Genomic DNA, 22436 nt, shown 5'->3' with positions numbered 1-22436 from the left:
ATTACACACGGCGCTCAAAAATATATCAAAATTGTTTTAGTAGGACTTTGGTAAGCTACAAAGCACCGCTTGACGGATTGTCCGAGCATTACGGCTACCATAGTCAGACGTACTGTGCTTCAACATACAACATACAAAATGGCACCTATTTGCAGACATATTATCTGGCCTTTTGTTTCACAATATTATGCAAAAGCAACTTTTCTTACCTGCTGATGTGTATTTGGGATCTGCATAAGTCCCTAAAGTTTGCGCGAGTCTGCCATTGTAGTCCGTGCTGACGCCGTAGTCGATAATCTTCTTAACACTGTTGCCATTTCTAACAGAAATTACTCGAATACAACGTTGAAACAACATGCTTTTTGACGACGTTTAATCAATGTCAGGTTCTGACGTTGATTTGACCATTGAATTTTGGTCATTTTCCCAATCTATATTCTACAACACAAATACAACGTTGAAACAACATGCTTTTTGACGACGTTTAATCAACGTTGGGTTCTGATGTTGATTTGACATTGAATTTTGGTCATTTTCCCAACTGATATTCTACAACACAAATACAACGTTGAAACAACATGCTTTTTGACGACGTTTAATCAATGTTGGGTTCTGACGTTGATTTGACCATTGAATTTTGGTCATTTTCCCAACCTATATTCTACAACACAAATACAACGTTGAAACAACATACTTTTTGACGACGTTTAATCAATGTTGGGTTGTGACGTTGATTTGACCATTGAATTTTGGTCATTTTCCCAACCAATATTCTACAACACAAATACAACTTTGAAACAACATGCTTTTTGTTGACGTTTAATCAATGTTGGGTTCTGACGTTGATTTGACCATTGAATTTTGGTCATTTTCCCAACTGATATTCTACAACACAAATACAACGTTGAAACAACATGCTTTTTGACGACGTTTAATCAATGTCGGGTTGTGACGTTGATTTGACCATTGAATTTTGGTCATTTTCCCAACCAATATTCTACAACACAAATACAACGTTGAAACAACATGCTTTTTGACGACGTTTAATCAATGTTGGGTTGTGACGTTGATTTGACCATTGAATTTTGGTCATTTTCCCAACCAATATTTTACAACACAAATACAACGTTAAAACAACTTCTTTTTTCACAACATTTAATCAATGTTGGGTTCTGACGTTGATTTGACTATTGAAATTTGGTCATTTTCCCAACTGATATTCTACAACACAAATACAACGTTGAAACAACATGCTTTTTGACGACGTTTAATCAATGTCGGGTTCTGATGTTGATTTGACCATTGAATTTTGGTCATTTTACCAACCAATATTCTACAACACAAATACAACGTTAAAACTTACTTTTTCAAAACGTTTAATCAATGTCAGGTTCTGACGTTGATTTGACCATTGAAATTTGGTAATTTTCCCAACCAATATTCTATAACACAAATACAACGTTTAAACAACACACTTTTTCAAAACATTTAATCAATGTTGGGTTCTGACGTTGATTTGACCATTGAATTTTGGTCATTTTCCCAACCTATATTCTACAACACATATACAACGTTGAAACAACATACTTTTTGACAACGTTTAATCAACGTTGGGTTCTGATGTTGATTTGACATTGAATTTTGGTCATTTCCCCAACTGATATTCTACAACACAAATACAACGTTGAAACAACACGCTTTTTCAAAACATTTAATCAATGTTGGGTTCTGACGTTGATCTGACCATTGAAATGTGGTCATTTCCCCAACTGATATTCTACAACACAAATACAACGTTGAAACAACATGCTTTTTGACGACGTTTAATCAATGTCGGGTTCTGATGTTGATTTGACCATTGAATTTTGGTCATTTTCCCAACCAATATTCTACAACACAAATACAACGTTAAAACTTACTTTTTCAAAACGTTTAATCAATGTCAGGTTCTGACGTTGATTTGACCATTGAAATTTGGTAATTTTCCCAACCAATATTCTATAACACAAATACAACGTTTAAACAACACACTTTTTCAAAACATTTAATCAATGTTGGGTTCTGACGTTGATTTGACCATTGAATTTTGGTCATTTTCCCAACCTATATTCTACAACACATATACAACGTTGAAACAACATACTTTTTGACAACGTTTAATCAACGTTGGGTTCTGATGTTGATTTGACATTGAATTTTGGTCATTTCCCCAACTGATATTCTACAACACAAATACAACGTTGAAACAACACGCTTTTTCAAAACATTTAATCAATGTTGGGTTCTGACGTTGATCTGACCATTGAAATGTGGTCATTTCCCCACCAACAACGTGGATCCAACGTTGTCTCAGTTTACAAATACAAATATTCTGCAACGTTGTTTCAAAGTCAATTTTAAAAGGCCATGTTCGTATAATCAACGTTGTATCAACGTCTTGTGCCTGCTGGGTGGCGTACAGTTCTAACTTAGAACTGTAGACTCGCTATGGAAGCGATACAAACTACAACCAAGGTGACGGGGAGAAGACGCAGTGGCGGTAAATAAGACCCGCCCACTGAAGAGACTGTCAGAAAGCGACTTGAAGATGATGAGTAAAACATCATCTATGCAACATTCTGAGCAAAGAACCACCATTACATGTTATGTAGACCACAAGGAAGTCTTTTACATTTAGAAAGTAATATTGATATGACCCCTATAATCTGGTGCGCCTTATTTGGTAGTTTAAAAAGGTGGACTACAAGATCTGAACAAAAACATCATTTATGCCATCATCTTCTGGAGGGAAATGATTGTGGTCCAATCAGGAAAAAGACTAGAACGCCCTCCAGTCACCCCTCTGGATGTGATTGTGATGAATGCATGCTTTCTACAATCACCCTCTCATTACATCTCAACTGCACAAAATAAGAATAGCCTCTGGTTGATAGCGTGTTCATTTTGGTTACATATCAAGAAACACCATAAGGTGAACCACACGGTTGCAGATGTTTTCCTTGTCATTGGTGCTGGTCTACATAAAGTAGTTTTACTACCAATAAAACACATTGTATATATATATATTTTTTAACTTTAAATTTAATTGATTGATTCTTCTCAGCTGAAATGTAATCAAGCAGCAAAGACGTCTAAAATGAAAAAGGACAGGACCAACGTGGCTCAATACCACATACGTTTATATTGTGCAATACTTGTATTTTCCTCATTTCAGTCGCCAACTAAAAAAAAATAAACAAACTGCTTTTGTGCCCGGAAGAGGTAGTAACACCAAATTCCGGGACCCCATACACACCCAGCAGGCACAAGACGTTGAAGATACGTACACGTCCTTTAAAACTGACTTTGAAACAACATTGCAGAATAGTTGTATTTGTGTTGTAGAATATTGGTTGGGAAAATGACCAAAATTCAATGTTCAAATCAATGTCACCACATGACATTGATTAAATGTCATCAAAAAGCATGTTTTGTTGTTGTGTTTGTGTGGTAGAATATTGGTTGGGAAAATGACCAAAATTCAATGGTCTAATCAACGTCGTCAAAAAGCATGTTGTTTCAACGTTGTGTTTGTGTTGTAGAATATTGGTTGGGAAAATGACCAAAATTCAATGGTCGAATCAACGTCACAACCTGACATTGAATAAACGTATTCTAAAAGCATGTTGTTTTAACGTTGTATCGGTGGGGAAAATGACCAAAATTCAATGGTTGAACCAACAACAGAACCGGACATTGATTAAACGTTGTCAAAAAGCATTTTGTTTCAACGTTGTATTTGTGTGGTAGAATATTAGTTGGAAAAATGACCAAAATTCAATGGTCTAATCAATGTCGTCAAAAAGCATGTTGTTTCAACGTTGTGTTTGTGTTGTAGAATATTGGTTGGGAAAATGACCAAAATTCAATGGTTGAAACATCGTCACAACCTGACATTGATTAAACGTTGTCAAAAAGCATGTTGTTTCAATGTTGTATTTGTGTCGTAGAATATTGGTTGGGAAAATGACCAAAATTCAATGGTCTAATCAACGTCGTCAAAAAGCATGTTGTTTCAACGTTGTATTTGTGTGGTAGGATATTGGTTGGGAAAATGACCAAAATTCAATGGTCTAATCAATGTCGTCAAAAAGCATGTTGTTTCAACGTTGTATTTGTGTGGTAGAATATTGGTTGGGAAAATGACCAAAATTCAATGGTCTAATCAATGTCGTCAAAAAGCATGTTGTTTCAACGTTGTATTTGTGTGGTAGGATATTGGTTGGGGAATGACCAAAATTCAATGGTTGAAACATCGTCACAACCTGACATTGATTAAACGTTGTGAAAAAGCATGTTGTTTTAACGTTGTATTTGTGTGGTAGAATATTGGTTGGGAAAATGACCAAAATTCAATGGTCTAACCAACGTCGTCAAAAAGCATGTTGTTTCAACGTTGTGTTTGTGTTATAGAATATTGGTTGGGAAAATGACCAAAATTCAATGGTCTAATCAATGTCGTCAAAAAGCATGTTGTTTCAATGTTGTATTTGTGTGGTAGGATATTGGTTGGGAAAATGACCAAAATTCAATGGTTGAAACATCGTCACAACCTGACATTGATTAAACATTGTCAAAAAGCATGTTGTTTCAACGTAGTATTTGTGTCGTAGAATATTGGTTGGGAAAATGACCAAAATTCAATGGTCTAATCAACGTTGTCAAAAAGCATGTTGTTTCAACGTTGTATTTGTGTGGTAGAATATTGGTTGGGAAAATGACCAAAATTCAATGGTCGAATCAACGTCACAACCTGACATTGAATAAACGTCGTCTAAAAGCATGTTGTTTCAACGTTGTATCGGTGGGGAAAATGACCAAAATTCAATGGTTGAACCAACAACAGAACCGGACATTGATTAAACGTTGTCAAAAAGTATGTTGTTTCAACGTTGAATTTGTGTGGTAGAATATTGGTTGGGAAAATGACCAAAATTCAATGGTCTAATCAATGTCGTCAAAAAGCATGTTGTTTCAACGTTGTATTTGTGTGGTAGGATATTGGTTGGGGAATGACCAAAATTCAATGGTTGAAACATCGTCACAACCTGACATTGATTAAACGTTGTGAAAAAGCATGTTGTTTCAATGTTGTATTTGTGTTGTAGAATATTGGTTGGGAAAATGACCAAAATTCAATGGTCTAACCAACGTCGTCAAAAAGCATGTTGTTTCAACGTTGTGTTTGTGTTATAGAATATTGGTTGGGAAAATGACCAAAATTCAATGGTCTAACCAACGTCGTCAAAAAGCATGTTGTTTCAACGTTGTATTTGTGTGGTAGAATATTGGTTGGGAAAATGACCAAAATTCAATGGTTGAACCAACAACAGAACCGGACATTGATTAAACGTTGTCAAAAAGCATGTTGTTTCAACGTTGTATTAGTGTCGTAGAATATTGGTTGGGAAAATGACCAAAATTCAATGGTTGAAACATCGTCACAACCTGACATTGATTAAACGTTGTGAAAAAGCATGTTGTTTCAACGTTGTATTTGTGTTGTAGAATATTGGTTGGGAAAATGACCAAAATTCAATGGTCTAACCAACGTCGTCAAAAAGCATGTTGTTTCAACGTTGTGTTTGTGTTGTAGAATATTGGTTGGGAAAATGACCAAAATTCAATGGTCTAACCAACGTCGTCAAAAAGCATGTTGTTTCAACGTTGTGTTTGTGTTATAGAATATTGGTTGGGAAAATGACCAAAATTCAATGGTCTAACCAACGTCGTCAAAAAGCATGTTGTTTCAACGTTGTATTTGTGTGGTAGAATATTGGTTGGGAAAATGACCAAAATTCAATGGTTGAACCAACAACAGAACCGGACATTGATTAAACGTTGTCAAAAAGCATGTTGTTTCAACGTTGTATTTGTGTCGTAGAATATTGGTTGGGAAAATGACCAAAATTCAATGGTTGAAACATCGTCACAACCTGACATTGATTAAACGTTGTGAAAAAGCATGTTGTTTCAATGTTGTATTTGTGTTGTAGAATATTGGTTGGGAAAATGACCAAAATTCAATGGTCTAACCAACGTCGTCAAAAAGCATGTTGTTTCAACGTTGTGTTTGTGTTGTAGAATATTGGTTGGGAAAATGACCAAAATTCAATGGTCTAACCAACGTCGTCAAAAAGCATGTTGTTTCAACGTTGTGTTTGTGTTATAGAATATTGGTTGGGAAAATGACCAAAATTCAATGGTCTAACCAACGTCGTCAAAAAGCATGTTGTTTCAACGTTGTGTTTGTGTTGTAGAATATTGGTTGGGAAAATGACCAAAATTCAATGGTCTAACCAACGTCGTCAAAAAGCATGTTGTTTCAACGTTGTGTTTGTGTTATAGAATATTGGTTGGGAAAATGACCAAAATTCAATGGTCTAACCAACGTCGTCAAAAAGCATGTTGTTTCAACGTTGTATTTGTGTGGTAGAATATTGGTTGGGAAAATGACCAAAATTCAATGGTTGAACCAACAACAGAACCGGACATTGATTAAACGTTGTCAAAAAGCATGTTGTTTCAACGTTGTATTTGTGTCGTAGAATATTGGTTGGGAAAATGACCAAAATTCAATGGTTGAAACATCGTCACAACCTGACATTGATTAAACGTTGTGAAAAAGCATGTTGTTTCAACGTTGTGTTTGTGTTGTAGAATATTGGTTGGGAAAATGACCAAAATTCAATGGTCTAACCAACGTCGTCAAAAAGCATGTTGTTTCAACGTTGTATTTGTGTGGTAGAATATTGGTTGGGAAAATGACCAAAATTCAATGGTTGAACCAACAACAGAACCGGACATTGATTAAACGTTGTCAAAAAGCATGTTGTTTCAACGTTGTATTTGTGTCGTAGAATATTGGTTGGGAAAATTACCAAAATTCAATGGTCTAATCAACGTCGTCAAAAAGCATGTTGTTTCAACGCTGTATTTGTGTGGTAGGATATTGGTTGGGAAAATGGCCAAAATTCAATGGTCTAATCAACGTCGTCAAAAAGCATGTTGTTTCAACGTTGTATTTGTGTGGTAGAATATTGGTTGGGAAAATGACCAAAATTCAATGGTCTAATCAATGTCGTCAAAAAGCATGTTGTTTCAACGTTGTATTTGTGTGGTAGGATATTGGTTGGGGAATGACCAAAATTCAATGGTTGAAACATCGTCACAACCTGACATTAATTAAACGTTGTGAAAAAGCATGTTGTTTCAACGTTGTATTTGTGTGGTAGGATATTGGTTGGGGAATGACCAAAATTCAATGGTTGAAACATCGTCACAACCTGACATTAATTAAACGTTGTGAAAAAGCATGTTGTTTCAATGTTGTATTTGTGTCGTAGAATATTGGTTGGGAAAATGACCAAAATTCAATGGTCTAATCAATGTCGTCAAAAAGCATGTTGTTTCAATGTTGTATTTGTGTCGTAGAATATTGGTTGGGAAAATGACCAAAATTCAATGGTCTAATCAATGTCGTCAAAAAGCATGTTGTTTAAACGTTGTATTTGTGTGGTAGGATATTGGTTGGGGAATGACCAAAATTCAATGGTTGAAACATCGTCACAACCTGACATTGATTAAACGTTGTCAAAAAGCATGTTGTTTCAACGTTGTATTTGTGTCGTAGAATATTGGTTGAGAAAATGACCAACATTCAATGGTCAAATCAACGTGAAGGCCCGGTTGCTCTGAGGGTAGGGGTCCGTCTTCCTGTCCTGCTGCGGCGAGTCTCTGGGCCCCCTCGGGGCGAGCCGTCCCGCCTTTCTGCCCGCATGGGGTGTGGTCTCTCGCTGGCTGTCCCCTGCTTCTCCCGTGCCTTGTCCTCTGCTGGGCGCGTCTGTCTACATCTTACTGCTGGCCCTGCCGGGCGCTACATGTTGAAGTGGCCCCTTGCTCCCTCAGTACCACTGTTTCGGGTTGGGGTCTCTGAATAGCTGGGGCCGTACTTTGGCAAATATATTGTACATACAAACACACATACATACGCACATACACACAATTATACATACATATATTTACACACATACGTACATTCATTCATACACTCGCGCACACATTGGTACTTACCCACATACATAGGTACCTACGCTGCCACACACATACAGTACATACATACACACGCACATTCACTGTACAAACATACATATACACATACTGTACATGTACAAACCCCAAAAGCAGTGAAATTTAGGGATTTCACCATCTACCCTCCGTAATATCATCAAAAGGTTCAGAGAATCTGGAGAAATCACTGCACGTAAGCCATGATATTACACACCATGGATCCCTCAGGCGGTACTGCATCAAAAAGCCACATCAGTGTGTAAAGGATATCACCACATGGGCTCAGGAACACTTCAGAAAACCACCGTCAGTAACTACAGTTGGTCGCTACATCTGTAAGTGTGAGTTAAAACTCTACAACGCAAAGCCAAAGCCATTTATCAACAACACCCAGAAACGCTTCGCTGGGCCCGAGCTCATCTAAGATGGACTGATGCAAAGTGGAAAAGTGTTCTGTGGTCTGACGAGTCCACATTTCAAATTGTTTTTGGAAACTGTGGACCAAAGAGGAAAAGAAACATCCGGATTGTTCTAGGGTGAAAGTGTAAAAGGCAGCATGTGTGATGGTATGGGGGTGTATTAGTGGCCAAGACATGGGTAACTTACACATCTGTGAAGGCACCATTAATGCTGAAAGGTACATACAGCTTTTGGAGCAACATATGTTGCCATCCAAGTAACGTTACCATGGACGCCCCTGCTTATTTCAGCAAGACAATGCCAAGCCAGGTGTTACAACAGCGTGGCTTCATAGTAAAAGAGTGCAGGTACTAGACTGGCCTGCCTGTAGTCCAGACCATTGAAAATGTGTGGTGCAATATGAAGGCTAAAATATGAGAAGGAACAACTTAAGCTGTACATCAAGCAAGAATGGGAAAGAATTCCACTTGAAAAATGTGTCTCCTCAGTTCCCAAACCTTTACCGAGTGTTGTTAAAAGGAAAGGCCATGTAACACACTGGTAAAAATGCCTTTTTTGCAATGTGTTGCAGCCATTAAATTCAAAATTAATGATTATTTGCAAAAAAATAATATGAAATATCTTGTCTTTGCAGTCTATTCAATTGAATATAAGTTGAAAAGGATTTGTTGTATTCTCTTTTTATTTACCATTTACACAACGTGACAACTTCACTGCTTTTGGCTTTTGTATCACCTCATCCTTATTTGCTTTGATGACTTAATGACGTCTGTGTCTAGTGAATGTTCCTGCTAGGTTGGAACGAACCATTTCTATTTTTGATGGGGGGGGGGGTGAAGATATAGTCTTAACATTCTTTAAGTCTTAAACATTCTTCTTGATTCAAGCAATCTGATTATTTAACTTTCAGAAGTGTGTCTATTTTATTTCAACATGTATTATGTCTATTTGGATCAATTACACTACCGTTCAAAAGTTTGGGGTCACATTGAAATGTCCTTATTTTTGAAGGAAAAGCACTGTACTTTTCAATGAAGATAACTTTAAACTAGTCTTAACTTGAAGGAAATACACTCTATACATTGCTAATGTGGTAAATGACTATTCTAGCTGCAAATGTCTGCTTTTTGGTGCAATATCTACATAGGTGTATAGAGGCCCATTTCCAGCAACTATCACTCCAGTGTTCTAATGGTACAATGTGTTTGCTCATTGGCTCAGAAGGCTAATTGATGATTAGAAAACCCTTATGCAATCATGTTCACACATCTGAAAACAGTTGAGCTCGTTACAGAAGCTACAAAACTGACCTTCCTTTGAGCAGATTGAGTTTCTGGAGCATCACATTTGTGGGGTCAATTAAACGCTCAAAATGGCCAGAAGAAGAGAACTTTCATCTGAAACTCGACAGTCTATTCTTGTTCTTAGAAATGAAGGCTATTCCACTAAATTGTTTGGGTGACCCCAAACTTTTGAACTGTAGTGTACATATTTACCGTAATTTCCGGACTATAAGCCGCTACTTTTTCCCCCTCGTTCTGGTCCCTGCGGCTTATACAAGGGTGCGGCTTATTTACGGCCTGTTCTTCTCCGACGAAGAGGATTTCGGTGGTTTTAGTACGCAGGAGGAAGACGATGACACAATGATTAAAGACTGACTTTTCATATACCGGTAGGCTGGTTATTTTGATAACATACAGGCGAGCACTTTGTATTACTTTGCACCGTTGTATTATTTGTACTCTGCACGAATGCTGTTCGCCATGTCAAAGATGTGAAAGTTTGATTGAATGATTGAAAGATTTATTGTTAATAAATGGGACGCTTTGCATTCCCAAACAGTCATCTCTGTCCCGACAATCCCCTCCGTGGTAGCAGGAACCCCTATATACTACGCTAATTACACATCAAAACCCTGCGGCTTATAGTCGGGTGCGGCTTATATATGGAGCAATCTGTATTTTCCCCTAAATTTAGCTGGTGCGGCTTATAGTCAGGTGCGGCTTATAGTCAGGTGCGGCTTATATATGGAGCAATCTGTATTTTCCCCTAAATTTAGCTGGTGCTGCTTATAGTCAGGTGCGGCTTGTATATGGAGCAATCTGTATTTTCCCCTAAATTTAGCTGGTGAGGCTTATAGTCAGGTGCGGCTTATATATGGAGCAATCTGTATTTTCCCCTAAATTTAGCTGGTGCGGCTTATAGTCAGGTGCGGCTTATATATGGAGCAATCTGTATTTTCCCCTAAATTTAGCTGGTGCGGCTTATAGTCAGGTGCGGCTTATATATGGAGCAATCTGTATTTTCCCCTAAATTTAGCTGGTGCGGCTTATAGTCAGGTGCGGCTTATATATGGAGCAATCTGTATTTTCCCCTAAATTTAGCTGGTGCGGCTTATAGTCAGGTGCGGCTTATATATGGAGCAATCTGTATTTTCCCCTAAATTTAGCTGGTGCGGCTTATAGTCAGGTGCGGCTTATATATGGAGCAATCTGTATTTCCCCCTAAATTTAGCTGGTGCGGCTTATAGTCAGGTGCGGCTTATATATGGAGCAATCTGTATTTTCCCCTAAATTTAGCTGGTGCGGCTTATAGTCAGGTGCGGCTTATATATGGAGCAATCTGTATTTTCACCTAAATTTAGCTGGTGCGGCTTATAGTCAGGTGCGGCTTATATATGGAGCAATCTGTATTTTCCCCTGAATTTAGCTGGTGCGGCTTATAGTCGGGTGCGGCTTATATATGGAGCAATCTGTATTTTCCCCTAAATTTAGCTGGTGCGGCTTATAGTCCGGTGCGGCTTATATATGGAGGAATCTGTATTTTCCCCTAAATTTAGCTGGTGCGGCTTATAGTCAGGTGCGGCTTATATATGGAGCAATCTGTATTTTCCCCTAAATTTAGCTGGTGCGGCTTATAGTCAGGTGCGGCTTATAGTCCGGAAATTACGGTAAATGGCAGAAGAAAAAGAAAATCTCCATATTCTATCAAATATTTTGAGGGCTTTAACATAAACGATCCTTCTTAAAGTGTGTATTCTGCTGGGAATGCTCCTATTTTAGGGGTCCTGCCTGCGAAAAGAACAGGCGGTCTGCCATTTCGAACCCAGACGTCTTCTTTGAAGCAACTTTCCACCACTCGCCACAGAAATTGAACCCTGGACAGGAACGACCACAAATTCTGAGTTTTCACCAAAAGGTGTGGTTAGCAACAGAGTTTGCTATTTCTCATAAAAAGTGAGATTTTTTTTTACCGTAGAAGTTTGATAAAAACACACAATCAATCATTTTTTAAATGTTTTTATTTGATTTTTTTGTTATAAATGTCTGTGATGATAATGTAAATGAGGGATTTGTAATCACTGTTATGTTGGAATTATTATTATTATTATTGATACTGTTGTTGATATTATTCATTTTTGTTTGACTACTTTTGGATTGTTTTGTGTCATGTGTGTGTGTCCTCAATTGCTCTGTTGACTGTTATTCTGAATGTTGCTGGAATTGTACTATTATTGTATTAGTGTGTATTATTTTGTTTGACTTTTGAATAATAATAATAAAAAATATGCAACCTCTCTCCAAAGCAATAAATAGCAGAATGCAAACCTGACTGAGTGTCTTTCCGAGAAGGAAGTCAAGAGTCACTCCAAAGGAAGGCCTGGTCCTGGAGTACAGATGCCAACTTGTGGTTGAAGGGCTGGTGAAAGTCCCCCAGGAGCCTCCTGGTGCACGGCAGCATGGGGCCCAGGTTCTTGTCGGCCGCTCGCCGGGTGTTGGACGACGGCCTTTGGACCAGCGCCGCCTTGGCTTCTTTGGGTAAAGGCCCTGACAAGATGGCACAGATTGGACTCAAACACTATTGTTGTGTAACTGATATGACAATTTGACGCTCTCTGACTTTTAATCCTTCATAAAACCACAGCAAAATGATGACAGTAAACTACAACAAAATAAGTCACATTTAGAGAGAATTGATTGTGGAAGTCAACTAAATCCAACACACCCTGAACTGTTAAATAAGACAAAAAAAAATACATTTAACTTGATTATTAAAGTTTGAAATAGACATGCTAGAACAGGGCTGGGCAATTATTTTGACTCGGGGGCCAAATTTAGAGAAAAAAATGTGTCTGGGGGCCTGGTATACAGTATCTACAAACCCCGTTTCCATGAGTTGGGAAATGGTGTTAGATGTAAATATAAATGGAATACAATGATTTGCAAATCCTTTTCAAGCCATATTCAGTTGAATATGCTACAAAGACAACATATTTGATGTTCAAACTGATAAACATTAACTTTAGAATTTGATGGCAGCAACACGTGACAAAGAAGTTGGGAAAGGTGGCAATAAATACTGATAAAGTTGAGGAATGCTCATCAAACACTTATTTGGAACATCCCACAGGTGAACAGGCAAATTGGGAACAGGTGGGTGCCATGATTGGGTATAAAAGTAGATTCCATGAAATGCTCAGTCATTCACAAACAAGGACGGGGCGAGGGTCACCACTTTGTCAACAAATGCCTGAGCAAATTGTTGAACAGTTTAAGAACAACATTTCTCAAGCAGCTATTGCAAGGAATTTAGGGATTTCACCATCTACGCACCGTAATATCATCAAAGGGTTGAGAGAATCTGGAGAAATCACTGCACGTAAGCAGCTAAGCCCGTGACCTTCCATCCCTCAGGCTGTACTGCATCAACAAGCCACATCAGTGTGTAAAGGATATCACCACATGGGCTCAGGAACACTTCAGAAACCCACTGTCAGTAACTACAGTTGGTCGCTACATCTGTAAGTGCAAGTTAAAACTCTCCTATGCAAGGCGAAAACCGTTTATCAACAACACCCAGAAATGTTGTCGGCTTTGCTGGGCCTGAGCTCATCTAAGATGGACTGATACAAAGTGGAAAAGTGTTCTGTGGTCTGACGAGTCCACATTTCAAATTGTTTTTGGAAACTGTGGACGTCGTGTCCTCCGGACCAAAGAGGAAAAGAACCATCCGGATTGTTATAGGCGCAAAGTGTAAAAGCCAGCATGTGTGATGGTATGGGGGTGTATTAGTGCCCAAGACATGGGTAACTTACACATCTGTGAAGGCACCATTAATGCTGAAAGGTACATACAGCTTTTGGAGCAACCAGTGTTGCCATCCAAGCAATGTTATCATGGACGCCCCTGCTTATTTCAGCAAGACAATGCCAAGCCACGTGTTACATCAACATGGCTTCATAGTAAAACAGTGCGGGTACTAGACTGGCCTGCCTGTAGTCCAGACCTGTCTCCCATTGAAAATGTGTGAAGCCTAAAATAGCAGAAGGGAGACCCCCGGACTGTTGAACAACTTAAGCTGTACATCAAGCAAGAATGGGAAAGAATTCCACCTGAGAAGCTTCAAAAATGTGTCTCCTCAGTTCCCAAACCTTTACTGAGTGTTGTTAAAAGGAAAGGCCATGTAACACAGTGGTGAATATGCCCTTTCCCAACTACTTTGGCACGTGTTGCAGCCATGAAATTCTAAGTTAATTATTATTTGCAAAAAAAAAAAAAAAGTTTATGAGTTTGAACATCAAATATGTTGTCTTTGTAGTGCATTCAACTGAATATGGCTTGAAAAGGATTTGCAAATCATTGTATTCTGTTTATATTTACATCTAACACCATTTCCCAACTCATATGGAAACGGGCTTTGTATTTTTAGGAAAACTAATACAAAACCTCACAATAAAGTCTGATTGAATGCTAAAAATGTTATGACAGACTGCCTTAAAAATTGAATTTTAAATGTTTCTATGAAGGATAAAACCCTGAATATTGAGAACATATGAACAATCGACATATTTTTTCGACAAAAATGCAACAAACAGTGAAATATGAACGCGAAGGGTAAAAAAACAAAAAACACCTACAATCTGATACATCTGATACATCACTAAGCTTTAGAACTTTCTTGTAAAAATCTCCTTCCGTGTCTGTCCCTGACACCCACACTTCAGGCTCTGGAAACACTCTGTGGAAACGCTCCCCTCCCACACTGCTTGGTGCCTCGTCTGACCTGCTGTCACTTACATTACCATAGTAACTAGTAGGGTTGTACGGTATACGGGTATTAGTATAGTACTGCGATATTAATGAATCATATTCTGTACCATACCACCTCTGAAAAGTACCGGTCCGCCACACCCTAAGAGTTTTTGTTAAAATAAAGCCAATAATGCAATTTTTTCCGGTCCCCTTTATTTATAACAGTATCGAAAAGTACAGAAAAGTATCGAAATAATATTGGCATCGGGACAACACTAGTCACTAAAATATCATGCAAAAGTGCAGATTCCAAGCATTGAATAAGGCTGCAGCTAACGATTATTTTTCTATCGATTAATCTATAGATTATTTTTTTCGATTAATCGGTTAATCTATAGATTATTTTTTTCGATTAATCTATAGATTATTTTTCCTTTTACCGATTATTTTTTTATTCAAAATGAAGATGAAAAAAATAAATGTAGGCCAGTTTTTTCAAAAGGCATGGCTTTTATTTACAAAAAAAAAGAAGTATGGCCACTCAGTCCACATTGACAACAACATGACTAAATATTCTGTAACAATGTAAACATTTAAAACGTTTAACATTTAACAAAATTAAAAGTAGCTTATTTGCTTTTTAATGTGCAAATATAAAAGTCAACATCCAGTGCAAATCTTAATATTCTGCAATAGTATAAGCATTTCAAAAGTAAAAGTATTGCTTATTTTGCTTTAAAATGTGCAAAAATAAAGATAAACATCCAATACAAAAAAGTGCAAAACGAAATATTCTGTAACAACAGTGTAAACATTTCAACAAAAGTGAAAGTATTGCTTATTTGCTAAAATGTGCAAAAATAAAGATAAACATCCAATACAAAAAAAGTGCCAATCTAAATATTCTGGAGCACTGTAAACATTAAGTATTGCTTTTAAAATGTGCAAAATAAACATCCAGTCCAACACAGTACACAATAACCAATTCTACTCATTCCAGTGAGTGTCTAACAGTTGTAATGAAGAAAGGTTAGCATGTCTACATGCTCTGGTTCTTTTCTTGCTTACAATATTCCCAGCAGCTGAAAATAGGCGCTCAGAAGGGGTCGATGTGGCTGGAACTGAGAGGTAATTAGCCTTCACCTCAAGCCAGGACTACGAGTGAGCTGAGCTGCAGTTTAAGTTTCTAGAAAGTCAACGGGCTCATAGTGATGTTACTAGTAGTTGACTGGTGGGTGTTTATTATCATTTGGGGAGAGTCCGCTGCCTGATGCTCACCTGCTAAACACCTATCTGCTCCACGCTGAAGCGCTGACTACATGCGCTCTGAATACGCACTGCTGATTGGCTGATAATGCTTCGTGTGTACCAATCAGATGGTTGTGTGGGTGGGACAATGCTGCGTGTGTACCAATCAGATGGTTGTGTGGGTGGGACAATGCTGCGTGTGTACCAATCAGATGGTTGTGTGGGTGGGACAATGCTGCGTGTTGAGACAGAGGCAAAAGGAGCGAAGCAGCTTGTTAAGACTTTAGCAGCTAAAGTTAGCTTTAGCTTAGAAACTCGTTCGGTACACCCCCGTACCGAACCGAAAGCCCCGTACCGAAACGGTTCAATACAAAACACGTACCGTTACACCCCTAGCAGATACAAATGACACATTCATGTTTTTGTGTAATGATGACAACGTATGCTCGCGCGGACAATTGACTAGTTGATGGTTTTCTTTTCAAATGTTCGTTCATAGCCGTTGTGCTGCTATGATAGGCCATTTCCGCTCAACACAGTGTGCCTACAACAACATTATTAGGCTGTGTATTGAAATACTTCCACACTTTTGATGACTTTTGGCATGCTTTCCCCCCCTCGCTCGCACCGTCTGCTTTGCGCTTCGCCATGACGGTAGAGTGACGTAAATATGCGACGCGCCGACGTATTTACGTAACCGATGACGTCGACTACGTCGACGCGTCGTTTCAGCCTTAGCATTGAAATACTTTGTATAGTTGAAGACTTACGGTCATTAGAAAACCTCACTGCACATCATAATGGGTGCTAAAGTTTCCATCCTAAAGATCTAAAAAAATTATTTGGGAATGTCCGGTGGGCCAGATTGAAAAGCTTAACGGGCCTTCATTTGCCCAGGTCTGTGCTAGAATAACACTAATCGCAAGCTACCAACTAGATCGCTAATTGAGAGCTGGCAACTACATTGCTAACCGCGAGGTAGCAACTGGAGCTCTAATCGCAAGCTACACTATATTGCCAAAAGTATTTGGCCACCCATCCAAATGATGAGAATCAGGTGGCCCGGTGTATCAAATCAAGCACTTAGGCATGGAGACTGTTTCTACAAACATTTGTGAAAGAATGGGCCGCTCTCAGTGATTTCCAGCGTGGAACTGTCACAGGATGCCACCTGTGCAACAAATCCAGTTGGGAAATTTCCTCGCTCCTAAATATTCCAAAGTCAACTTTATTATAAGAAAAGTGAAGAGTTTGGGAACAACAGCAACTCAGCCACCAAGTGGTAGGCCACGTAAACTGACAGAGGTCAGCATAGTGCAAAGACTTTCTGCACAGTCAGTTGCTACAGAGCTCCAAACTTCATGGGACCTTCCAATTAGCCCACGCACAGTACGCAGAGAGCTTCATGGAATGGGTTTCCATGGCCGAGCAGCTGCATCTAAGCCATACATCACCAAGTCCAATGCAAAGCGTGGGATGCAGAGGTGTAAAGGACATCACCACTGGACTCTAGAGCCATGGACACGCCTTCTCTGGACTGATGAATCACACTTTTCCATCTGGCAATCTGATGGACCAGTCTGGGTTTGGAGGTTGCCAGGGGAACGCTACATTTTGGACTGCAATGTGTCGAGTGTAACATTTGGTGGAGGAGGAATTATGGTGTGGGGTTGTTTTTCAGGAGTTTGGCTTGGCCCCTTAGTTCCAGTGAAAGGAACTTTGAATGCTCCAGGATACCAAAACATTTTGGACAATTCCACGCTCCCAACCTTGTGGGAACAGTTTGGAGCGGGTCCCCTCCTCTTCCAACATGACTGTGCACCAGTGCACAAAGCAAGGTCCATAAAGACATGGATGAACTTGACTGACCCGTACAGAGTCCTGACCTGAACCCGATAGAACACCTTTGGGATGAATTAGAACGGAGACTGAGAGCCAACATCAGTGTGTGACCTCACCAATGCGCTTTTGGAAGAATGGTGGAAAATTCCTATAAACACACTCTGCAACCTTGTGGACAGCCTTCCCAGAAGAGCTGAAGCTGTGATAGCTGCAAAAGGTCATATTGAAGCCTATGGGTTAGGAATGGGATGGCACTTCAAGTTCATATGTGAGTGAAGGCAGGTGGACAAATGCTTTTGGCAATATAGTGTATCTTAAATCCTAAGACAAATGTAAAAACCTAAATATTTATCCATGCTTTTATTTCAAACCTGTAAGGCAGTGACAAAATCCAACACGACCAAAAAATGAAACTCGGCAGCCTATTTTGACAATGTAAAGTCGTTCTCATCAAATACCTGACGCATTGAATTCAAACCACAACATCCAAGTATCACTAATTCTCTTGTGTCAAAGTAGGCCTACAAAGCAACCTGCTGCCACCCAGTGGTATGGAAGAGTATTACAAGTGCCACTACAGTGTGTTGGATCAATTCATGTGTGTAACTATTGCAGGGAGACATACAAATGTATACATAAAGTAATAAACCAAAACACTTCAACTCCTCTGCAGTACCTCTGTGGACCAGGTGAGGGTCACAAGCCCCTGTTATAGACCGCTGGTCCAGACCACAATGAAGTGGTTGGAATCATCCCACTTTACATGAAGCCTTTCACTTTCACAGGTCTACTCACCTGCTTCCAGAAAAGAGAAGACTTCGTCCAGCGTGCCTTCAAGGTTTGTAGCGTAGTCCTCCAGCCGCAGAACCAGGATCTGCTCCCTGGGGAAGACGCTCAACCAGTCCAGCAAGAAGACGATGTAGAGGCCCAGGTTGAGCCTCACCTGTGGGGACATAAACAAACATTTATCTTGCTTTTTTTTTTGTCCTTTTTCAAATTTTCTTGTAATCAGACCATATTTTCGGTATATTAGATGGAATCTTTGATATGTTTCGACTGTCATCTCATCTGCAGTCTTCTTCAGAAGGATCACTCGACAACTGTGACGTGTAGGAGAACAACAACTAAAAAACAAGGAAAAGAGAACAAAGAAGAAACCCAAAGCCAAAGAAAAACCTGAAATAAAGAACAAAGAGGTCATAACCTTACCATACATTAGGGCAGTGATTTTCAACCAGTGTGCCGTGAGAGATCGTCAGGTGTGCCGCGGGAAATTATGTAATATCTCCTAATTTTAACCATTGTCGGGTGCCTGCTGTAATAAAGTGCGGCAGGTAATGTAATACTCTTCTATTTCAGTAGGTGGCAGCAGAGGGCGATATACCTGTAAAGACAAGCGAGGTAGGCTGCGTGACACGTGACACTGACAGTGTGGGATCGCAGCAGCAGGAGGAGGCGAGCAAGTGACAGTGATGGAGAAGTTTTTGAGAAGGGAAAATGTAAATGCCGGACAGGGTCCTGGACAAAATTCTGACCCAAATGAAGGCCCCAGTATGAGTGGTCGACAAAATAAAAAAGACAAGACGGTGAGCTCGAGGCAATACAGCGAAAGCTATCTTTCATTTGGATTTACTTTCACCGGGGATGCGACAGCACCGACTCCGCAGTGCTTGGTGTGTGGTGAGAAGCTATCCAATAGCGCCATGGTGCCAAGCAAGCTTAAACGCCATCTCCAAACGAAACACCCTTCCGTTCAAAACAAGCCGATGGACTATTTTGTACGCTTACGTACAAACAATGAGAAACAGGCAACTTTTCTGAGAAAAACCACAAAGGCAAACGAGAGAGCCCTCAAAGCTAGCTACCTTGTTGCTGAACTCGTAGCTAAATCAAAAAAGTCCCACACTGTGGCAGAAACATTAATACTGCCAGCTTGTAAAGCCATCGTAAATGAGATGCTCGGCCCTGACGCGGCCAAAGAGATCGCTAAAGTGCCTCTCTCAGATAACACAATTGCCAGACGTATTGATGATATGTCTGCGGACATCGAAACTATTGTTTTGGAAAAGATGCGCATCTGTAAGAAATTTGCCTTGCAAATTGATGAGTCGACGGATATTAGTGGACATTGTCAGCTCTTGGCCAACGTGCGTTTTGTGGATGGAGAAGCCATTAAAGAAAACGTCCTATTTTGCAAGACACTGCCAGAAAAATCAACAGGAGAGGAAATATTTCGGGTCACGTCGGAATATTTTGACAAAAGCGGGCTTTCGTGGGAAAACTGCACAGGTGTCTGCACTGATGGAGCCGCAGCCATGGTCGGGCGCGTCAAAGGCTTCGTAAGTAGGGTCAAAGAAAAAAACCCGGATGTTATTGTTACGCACTGTTTTTTGCACCGTGAGGCACTCGTTGCAAAAACCTTACCAGCAGATCTAGCTCCTGTGTTGGATGATGTTGTGCGCATAGTGAACTTTGTGAAGACGCGACCTTTGAAATGTCGCTTATTTGCGTCTTTGTGTGAGGAAATGGGAGCGTAACATAAAGTGTTATTGCTCCACGCGGCAAAGTGCTTGCCCGTGTGTATGAGCTGCGAGAGGAACTTAAAGTATTTCTGACAAACGAGAGGTCCGATTACTCAAAGCTGCTTGCAAGTAATGAGTGGTGTGCAAAGCTGGCATACCTGGCTGATATATTTCATCATCTGAATGAACTGAACACACGGATGCAAGGCCGAAATGAAAATCTGCTTACAAGCACTGATAAAATGAATGGGTTCCGTTTGAAGGTGCAGCTCTGGCAACAACATGTGCAGCGTGGCAACCTTGAGATGTTCCCATTCACAGAGAAACTGCATGATGGCAACACTGCTGCAATGTGCGAAGTGATTGGCACACATTTGAAAACTCTTGAGAAAGAGTTATTTTATTTCTCTTCAGCCTTCACAGAATGCCTTGACTGGGTCAGGGACCCATACAGCTCAGCATCCATTGCTGGTAAGGACATGACTTTAAAGGAGCAAGAGGAACTCATTGAACTGAAACAAGATCGGGGTTTAAAGCTAAACTTTGCTGATCTTCCTTTGGACAGTTTTTGGTTATCTGTTGCCAAGGAGTTCCCCATTCTGGCCAACAAAGCCATTTTGACATTGCTCCCGTTTTCAACCACATATCTATGTGAGCTGAGCTTCTAAAGCTGGGCTGCGATAAAAACTAAAAACAGAGAGAGACTGAGAGCTGTTGAGGAAGAGCTTCGTGTGTGTCTTTCTACCATTTCTGCCAGGATATCCATTTTGTGTTCATGGAAACAGGCCCAGGTTTCACACTAGGTGAGTATAAATACATTTAGAAACTATGTTATTAACTATATGTATTATATACTGTGTTAAAGTGTCATTTTGTGTAATTTTGGTTGGTGGTGTCCCTCAGGATTTTGGAAATGTAAAAAGTGTGCCGCGGCTCAAAAAAGGTTGAAAATCACTGCATCAGGGGAATAACTGAACCAATGCAGCGGGTCATGAAACAACACAAAATAAACACAACAGTTAAACCTCACACAAAAACAAGAGTTACTTCTACATACAAAAGAGAAAATAGAACAAGACAAGAAATGCAAAGTACTTTCCGAAATCCCGTGTAAATCATGCAAAAAAATCATACATGGAAGAACCAGGGAGGACGTTCAACACAAGGAAGAAAGAACATCAGAAAGAATGCGGAAAATAGACAACTGGAAGGTTTACAAGAAGCCTAAAACAAAAAAAACGAACAGGAAATCTTCAAATCAGCCATATCAGATTATTGCAAAATAAATAACCACAAAATCGGCAAAATCATCGGCACAGAAAGTAATCAATTCAAACGATGCATTAAGGAGGCCATCGAACAAAGGAAGCGGCCAAAGGAAACCACCAATTAGGATGCGGGAGCATACCTGGGACTCCCTCCTCCATTAACCATCAAGCGGCGGGGGGCGGGAGGGAGCCTACCAGGTAGACTTGACAGGTCTGCCTGGTTGGCCACGCCTATAAGAACAGCTAAAAGGCAACACATCACAGTGGCCTTCTGAAGAAGACTGCAGACGACAGTCCAAACATGTCAGGTAAAAGATTCCATCTAATATACCCAAAATATGGTCTGATTACAAGAACAATTGAAAAAGTATATGAATAAGAAGACATAATGAACCTTTTTGAGCAATTTGTCTTGCTTTTAGTCACTCAGAGTGATCAACAACTTTCTCCCCTATTAGATTCAATTTAAATTCTCGGCTCAAGTTAAAAGGTGTTCAAGCTGCACTGAGCAAAAAGATCCACAAGAGGGAGCCAAAGGTCATAGCTCCTATCACCCAGTCTAGAAGGTCAGAAGCAGACCTGAAGTGAGTTGGCCAGGCTGGTGCTGTACACACAGAATCGAAGAGACCTCCCCAGAAGACAGGACTGAAAGAGCTTGACAGATCTGACCACCTTCTGATGGAAGTCCTCTGCTGACTTGTTGGCCGCGTTGAAGTACAAGTAGTCCGAGTACAACCTGGAGAGGAGGAAAAACCAGATGAGGCTCCGTGGTACCGTGAAGACCTGCCTGCCGGGCCCACCTCTCTGCAGGTTCTCGGAGCATGACGATGACCTTGGCCCCCGGCTGGGCCGTGTGGATGAAGTCCTGGACCAGGAAGGGGGGCTCTGTCTCCTCCCCGTCGCCATGGAGATACCTCCACACTTGGTTGTCCCACATGGTGGATGCGCTGGCCTCACCTGGTAACAACAAAGACAGATCCTTTGAACTAAGGGCT

The 22436-nt window shown here is 40.0% G+C and overlaps 1 protein-coding gene across 3 annotated transcripts in view; it reads right to left on the bottom strand.

The window, feature by feature from the left end:
* Window positions 1-22436, bottom strand: part of LOC133656942 (carbohydrate sulfotransferase 15-like) — a 78758-nt gene that overhangs the window by 7814 nt on the left and 48508 nt on the right. The window contains exons 6-9 of one of the 3 annotated variants that reach the window (XM_062057824.1): window positions 22242-22398; window positions 22021-22177; window positions 18447-18594; window positions 12138-12356 (exon numbers count right to left, since the gene is read on the bottom strand). In XM_062057824.1, coding sequence (XP_061913808.1) covers window positions 12166-12356; window positions 18447-18594; window positions 22021-22177; window positions 22242-22398 — 653 coding nt within the window. In that variant the 3' untranslated portion in view covers window positions 12138-12165. Of the gene's footprint in view, window positions 1-11799; window positions 12357-18446; window positions 18595-22020; window positions 22178-22241; window positions 22399-22436 lie in introns of those variants that run through there. The other 2 variants (XM_062057826.1, XM_062057823.1) reach the window with 2 other exon arrangements.

The sequence above is a fragment of the Entelurus aequoreus genome, linkage group LG09 (assembly GCF_033978785.1).
Source record: "Entelurus aequoreus isolate RoL-2023_Sb linkage group LG09, RoL_Eaeq_v1.1, whole genome shotgun sequence".
Taxonomy (NCBI): domain Eukaryota; kingdom Metazoa; phylum Chordata; class Actinopteri; order Syngnathiformes; family Syngnathidae; genus Entelurus; species Entelurus aequoreus.
The sequence above is the reverse complement of the archived record's forward strand: the minus strand, read 5'-3'. Positions and strand labels throughout refer to the sequence as shown.